This window comes from Mus pahari, unplaced genomic scaffold (assembly GCF_900095145.1).
Source record: "Mus pahari unplaced genomic scaffold, PAHARI_EIJ_v1.1 scaffold_11377_1, whole genome shotgun sequence".
In the NCBI taxonomy this organism is placed as follows: domain Eukaryota; kingdom Metazoa; phylum Chordata; class Mammalia; order Rodentia; family Muridae; genus Mus; species Mus pahari.
The window spans coordinates 16,425-23,415 of NW_018392305.1; the positions used below are offsets into that span (position 1 = coordinate 16,425).

The window sequence follows — 6,991 nt, forward strand, 5'->3', positions numbered from 1 at the left end:
ATTATTCCCCTGTCCCATAACTTGAAGCTTATGAAAGGCCTTCTAGATGGCTGTTGAATGATTCATGAGATTCCTGTCCTTCTGTGAATGGACTCTCCACATTGTTTTCCTGCTTAATACAATTCTTTACATGTGAGTAGTTTTACCAAGGTTTTGTTTGGCTTTCATTGTCAACATCTGAGTTAGGTGGTGGGTGGAGCCTCTCAGAGGACAGCCATGCTAGAGTACTGTCTACAAGCATCATAGAGTATCATTAATCATGTCAGGGACCTGTGATTACCAAAGAGATGATTCTCATGTTGGGCCTTTATTGTTCCCCTGTTCCCTCAGTTCTTGCTCCAACCTCAATCTCTGCATTTCTTTTAGACAGAAAAATTTTTGGATTAAAGATTTATGGGTGGTTTGGTGTCCCTATCGCTTCACCAGGGATTCTGCCTGGCCACTGGAGGCAGCTTTCCCAGGATCCATATTTGCAATGTTGAGTCACAACTAAGGACACCCACATTGATTCTTGTGTGCCTCCCCATTCCAAAAGCAATTCTATAGGAAGACAATCAACTAACCAGGACCCTTGGGGCTCTCTGAGGCTGAACTACTATCTAGGCCTTCCTTCACAAATGTAGCAGATGTGTAGCTTGGTCTTCATGTGGGTCCTGAAAAACTGGATGGGGGGCAGGAGAGGAGGAGGTTATCCAAAAAGCTATTTCCTGCATGTGGAATATTTTCTTCTAGCTGTTTTACTCTGCGAGTGTTTACTCTGCAGAATGAGATAACACAATCTAAAACAAAGCATTATGGGATTTTCATTTGCAAATCCAATTTTTAAATTGAAGTTGGCTTGTATTCTTCCATCCTTAGATTGTAATATGTATATAGTCTGAAGACAATAATTTACTGGTGTAATATTTCAACTCCTCTCATTTGAGCATCAGTGAGATATCTCACCAGGCACGTGCCACAGAGAGCAAAACTGGAAATCATGATATAAATATGGCCAAAGTACACCTCACAAAGTTGTCTTCCACACTCCATATACTAGCCATTGCCTAAAAGCCTATAATCACTTTATACACACACAGACATCCAAAGACACACAGATACAGTCACCCACACAGACACATGAGATTAACTAATGGGGACATGAAGAAGCATGTTAGAAGGAATAATATAAGCATATATAGATTACAGATAATTGGAGATTATGCTATGTTTTTACACCAGATAAGTGAACATGTTACATTGGATACACACATTATGTATTTAATTTTATTTATATTCTCTTCTATTAAGCATTTTTACATTAATGTTGCTAAACTGTGTTGACCAAAAAGAAGACATTGGGGGTAAATCTATTTTTGTACTCAGGAGGGTGACACATGATAATATAAAATCTAAGTAGTCTTAACTCATTACTGACATGCAAGCCAGGCTGAATAACAAACAAAATCTCTAGAGAACTTATGAAAATATGACAAACAACATCAGGGACAAGAGCCACCACCCATTCACAAACACCTTTACTTGAAACGTATGATTGCATACAATCCAATTTTTATTTTATTTTATTTTATTTTATTTTTGGTATTTTGAGACAGGTTTTCTCTGTATAGCCCTGGCTGTCCTGGATCTCACTTTGTAGACCAGGCCTGCCTCTGCCTCCCGAGTGCTGGGATTAAAGGCGTGAGCCACCATGCCTGGCACAATCCAATTTTTAAATAGATAATGAACCACTTAGTTGATAGGCATTATATTATATCAATTGAAGGCAAAAGACATCTGACATCAAGTAAAAGCATAAGAGAAGAAACCTGTAGCCACAGAAGTAATATAAGAATCATCAATTATATTTTAATAAAGGCATTTGTCACACATACAGCACACTTCAACACCAAGTTCGAAACTCTCAAAATATAAACCACACGTGGATATATGAACCAACGAACTTACATGAACATGGTGAATTATTTACTTGCTTCAAAGGATATTAAGAAAAAGAGGTGTAGCAATATTTTTTATGTTGATGGAATGTGATGTCAAAATCTTTACCAAATTGATTGTAGGGATAGGATTTCTCTTATGTATGAATGTTTTCTCATGACCTGATATCAACATAATACATAGACACTTTCAAATATTTACAGGGCTATAAATACATACAGAGGTATGTTTGCAATCAGAGAAATCAATCCTTCTAAGTTGATTGTATCATTTGGGAAGATTGAACAAATGCTGCCCTGGTGGAGGAAATATATCAGTGGAGGTGGGCTTGAGAGTTTTTATCTATGACATTTCTAGTTCCTACTCCTTGCTACCTGCTACAGGTTGAAGATGTGATATTTGAGCTTCCTACTTTAGCTGCCATGTCTCACAACTGATTTTAGTGACACTTTGGTGGTGTGGAACCATAAGCCAAATTAAACTGCTTTATAAGTTGTCTTAGACATTGTTTTTCCCAGAAACAGAAAAGTCATTAATAGACACCCCAAAATTATATACCAGAAAGTTTTTTGTGTGTGTGAAATTAAAGAGAAGTGTAACATCTAAAGGGTTTTTTTTAGCTTATCATTTAAATGAATTTTGTCAAGATAAATTTGCAGGTGCATGTAAAATACAAAGGAACATTTTGCTTGAGTAGATGGACAACAATGGTCAGGTTATTTTTTTCCAGAAATAATCTTGTGGACCTGAACGTAATGATCTTACCAAGTCCTTTGTATTGATTCTCTACATTATGAGTTCTTTCACATTTCCCCAAGGAGCCATATGTTTTCTCTCCAGTATCTGTTCTTTAATATATTCAAAGACTATTGCCACACGCAAATGTCTTATGACATTGATTACATTTATTCATTGGGCGTTTCTACAGAATGTGTTCTCATATATATTCAGGGATTATTGTGATGTGCAAAGGCTTTACCACAGTGAGCCCATTCATAAGGTTTCTCTCCAGTATGCCTTCTTTCATGTATAAGAAGATACCTGGGCTATCCAAAGGCTTTATCTCATTCATTACATTTGTAAGGTTTCTATTCAGTATGAATTCTTTCATCAGCTTGATGATGACTGTGAGATAAAAATGATTTACTACACTGATTACATTTAAAAGGTTTCTCTCCAGTATGTGTTCTTTCATGTATTGGAAGATGACTCTGGAGTGAATAGGCTTTATCACACTGATTACATACTTAGAGTCTCCCTCCAGTATGTATTACTTTATGGGTTTGAAGATGACCGATTTGTGTAAAGGCCTTACCACATTGATCACATTTGTAAGGTTTCTCTCCAGTATGTGTTCTTTCATGTACTCGAAGACATGGGAGCTGTGCAAAGGCTTTATGACACTGATTACATTTGTAGGGTTTCTCTCCAGTATGTTTTTTTTCATGTACTCGGAGACACTTGAGCCATGCAAAGGCTTTATCACATTGATTACATTTGTACGGTTTCTCTCCAGTATGTGTTCTTTCATGTAGTCGAAGAAAGGAAGGTTGTAAAAAGGCTTTACCACACTGATTACATTCATAGGGTTTCTCTCCAGTATGTGTTCTTTCATGTGCTCGAAGATACTTGAGCCGTGCAAAGGCTTTTTCACATTCATTACATTTGTAAGGTTTCTCTCCAGTATGTGTTCTTTCATGTATTCGGAGATAACTCTGGCGTGAATAGGCTTTATCGCAGTGTTTACATATGTAAGGTTTCTCTCCAGTATGTGTTCTTTCATGTATTCGGAGATTACTGCGGTGTGAATAGGCTTTATCACACTGTTTACATATGTAAGGCTTTTCTCCAGTATGCGTTCTTTCATGTATTCGGAGATGACTCCGGTGTGAACAGGCTTTATCACAGTGCTTACATATGTAAGGTTTCTCTCCAGTGTGTGTTCTTTCATGTATTCGGAGATGACTCTGGTGTGAAAAGGTTTTATTACATTGATTACATATGTAGGGTCTCACTCCAGTATGTACTACTTTATGGGTTTGAAGATTACCACTTTGTGTAAAGGCTTTACCACACTGATTACATTGGTAAGGTTTCTCTCCAGTATGTGTTCTTTCATGGATTCGAAGACGGGCGGGATTTAAAAAGGCTTTACCACATTGATTACATTCATAGGGTTTCTTTCCAGAATGTGTTCTTTCAAGTACTCGAAGATACTCGAGTTGTAAAAAGGCTTTATCGCATTCATTACATTTGTAGGGTTCCTCTCCAGTATCTGTTCTTTTATTTATTTGGACAGTACTCTGACATGCAAGCGCTTCAATATGTGGAAAGCCTTCAGAGTGTTTCTCTCGAGTTTGGTTTCCTTCAAGCTTTTGAAGATGACTGTGATATGTGAAGGCTTTATGACATTGTGTATATTCATAGGGTTTCTCTCCAGCAGGGCTTCTTTCCTGCCTGCAGTGATAATTGGGACATGTAAAATTTTATTACATTAATCACACTGATGAATCCTTTCTATCTGTATGAATTGGTTTTACAATTTGGTCTAGTTGTAGGGTAGATTCTGATCTTAGGGTTTTCTCAGGGGACTAGAGAGATGGCTTAGCTGTTAAGAGCACTGACTTCTCTTCCAGAGGTCCTCAGTTCAAACCCCAGCTTCCATATGGTGGCTCACAACCATCTCTAATGGAATTCCATGCCCTCTTCTGGTGTTTCTGAAGAAAGTGACAGTGAATTCACATACATAAAACAAATAATAAGGGCTGGTGAGATGGCTCAGTGGGTAAGAGCACCCAACTGCTCTGCCGAAGGTCCTGAGTTCAAATCCCAGCAACCACATGGTGGCTCACAACCACCCGTAACCAGATCTGACACCCTCTTCTAGAGTGTCTGAAGACATATACAGTGTACTTACATATAATAAATAAATAAATCTTAAAAAAAAAAAAAACAAATAATAAAATGAATCTATGAAAAAAATGTTTTATCACATTGTTCACAGTCTTGGTGTTCCCTTTCCTTTATGGTTATTTTTCATCATTAAAGATACCTGTGATGTTTAGGGCATTTATTACAGGGCTCACATTTAAACCAGACATTTTATACATCAAGTTTTTCAGATACTTGAAGAAAACTGCATGAATTCAATGATTTACCACTATAATTATGTTTATAAATCTTCTTGCACTGTGAGTCGTATTTGAAAATGAAGGACAATCAGAAATTCCATATTCTTAATGCTCATAGGATTTTCTGCAGTATAATTTTATGGTTGTATTCCAAATGAAGGTGAAAATCTAAGTGACTACAAACTTGTATCCCATTCAGAAAGTCTCTTCAAAGTGGGGCCTATCATATATTTTTGTGCATAGCCCTGTGGCTAATTATATTTGATGTTAATTTCATTCTCCTATGATGAGTTGTGAACATGGAATTAGTCAGCCCACATGTGATTTCCTGTAAACCTGCTTCCTATCTTCATTTGTAAAATAAAGAGAACTGATGATTGGGCAGATTAAAGGGAAAGTTGAGTGGAAGGTGGGGAGAGAGAAGAAGGAGAAAATGGAAGAGGGAGAGGACACAGAGGAAAAGGAAGAAGAAAAGCAGAGCAGAAGGACATGGTTTGGAGAAACTACAAGTTCTAAGGGGTCTCATGGATGGAGAAGATGGTAGAGTGAGTAGCAGTAGATCTGCCCAATCTAGGCGCACAGCACGTGTTCATATGAACTGAGTTGTGTTTTTATGGTCGGGGCCTATTTGGGTTGGAGATTTACTGCAATATTATATGATCTAATAAATAATTCTAGAATACAGAGATACTCTGTTTCTTTCAAAATCCCTCTGCTCATACGGCCTGTATCCAATATGACATATGATATACCTATTAAAAGAATAACAAATAAAGGGTTTCCACCTTATATTCATACGGTTTGACTTTTTGTTCCCCATATGGTAGGGATTAAGGTTTCTCCAGCACAACATCCTTAATGCTCATAAACTTCCCCTCTCACTAAACTATCAGATATAAGACAACTATATGAGTAACAACAGCTTTACTATGGACTATTTGCTCAGTAGAAGATTTTGGACATACACATATCACCTATTATTCAGTGTGTGTACTATTTGCAATATCTGAGTTGTGTGAATATACACAGAATGGCAGTGCTACATTGTAGCTCTAATGGTGATATGATTCAAATAGTTATATCTGTTAAGAAATACTGTGATAGAGGAATGTGTTGCAACAAACGATCAGCTGCCTGGAATTGAGGTACTTGGTTTTGTGACAATCTAATAGTCAACAACTAAACTAAAGCAGTAAATAAAATACTATTGCTGCTCCTTAAAACTGAGAACACATTAAATTTTCCTCAGGAGCTCATTAGAATAAGGTTTCACAAAACATTACCTTCCATATCTTCTATCATTTTGACAGTGTTCTTCAATGTTATGGCCTTTCCATTTGTAGCCTAAAATATAGGACCAGAAAATAATTATTGTTGGAAATTAGTCCATAAGCCACTATATTCAGTGAACCTCAGAACCATGCCCTCGTTATTCGCCTCATTCTTCCTTATTCTCATTCAAGATCACACAAGGGCATCAATAACAAAGAAATCAGCTGTTCCCCCACCTTATTTTAAAACTGAAAGGAAAATTCAGGTTTACCTATAGCAGTGAGATTCCTGTAGATCTCCAGCATTACATCTTTGTAAAGTCTCTTCTGAGATGGATCCAGCAAGGACCATTCCTCCCGAGTGAAGTGGACATGCACATCCTCAAAGGTCAATGCATCCTAAAGTCCCATACATATGTACAACACAAAGTGTGACAGTGATAATACTGTAAGGAATACTTCATTGACAATACATTCATTTGATCTTGATAATTCCCACACTTAGACCATGACAGAGAAATCCTGTTATAATCATGAAATCATTTTCAAACCAAATTCTGAAAACCAAATTATGAGGTTCACCTGACAATGCTGTACTCTTTGAACAGCATATAGCCTAGCAAAAGAAATGCCAACTAACATACAGAGAGA

The 6,991-nt window shown here is 37.1% G+C and overlaps 1 protein-coding gene across 1 annotated transcript; it reads right to left on the bottom strand.

Annotated features, from left to right (window-relative positions):
• Positions 1 to 1,672: 1,672 nt before the first annotated feature.
• On the bottom strand, positions 1,673 to 6,734 carry LOC110314927 (zinc finger protein 431-like). The gene is made up of 3 exons (XM_029534665.1): positions 6,613 to 6,734; positions 6,353 to 6,413; positions 1,673 to 4,395 (listed from the first exon to the last, which is right to left on the bottom strand). The coding sequence occupies exons 1-3, from the start codon at positions 6,644 to 6,646 to the stop codon at positions 3,186 to 3,188; spliced, it is 1,305 nt and encodes a 434-aa protein (XP_029390525.1). The 5' UTR covers positions 6,647 to 6,734; the 3' UTR covers positions 1,673 to 3,185.
• Between the last annotated feature and the right edge of the window lie 257 nt (positions 6,735 to 6,991).

Coding starts and splice junctions, on each gene's coding strand:
- LOC110314927 (XM_029534665.1), bottom strand. CDS start 6,646: ATGCTGGAGATCTACAGGAATCTCACTGCTATAG. Junction 6,414..6,612: donor CAGGAATCTCACTGCTATAG/GTAAACCTGAAT, acceptor CCTATATTTTAG/GCTACAAATGGAAAGGCCAT. Junction 4,396..6,352: donor AATGATAGAAGATATGGAAG/GTAATGTTTTGT, acceptor TTATCACTGCAG/GCAGGAAAGAAGCCCTGCTG.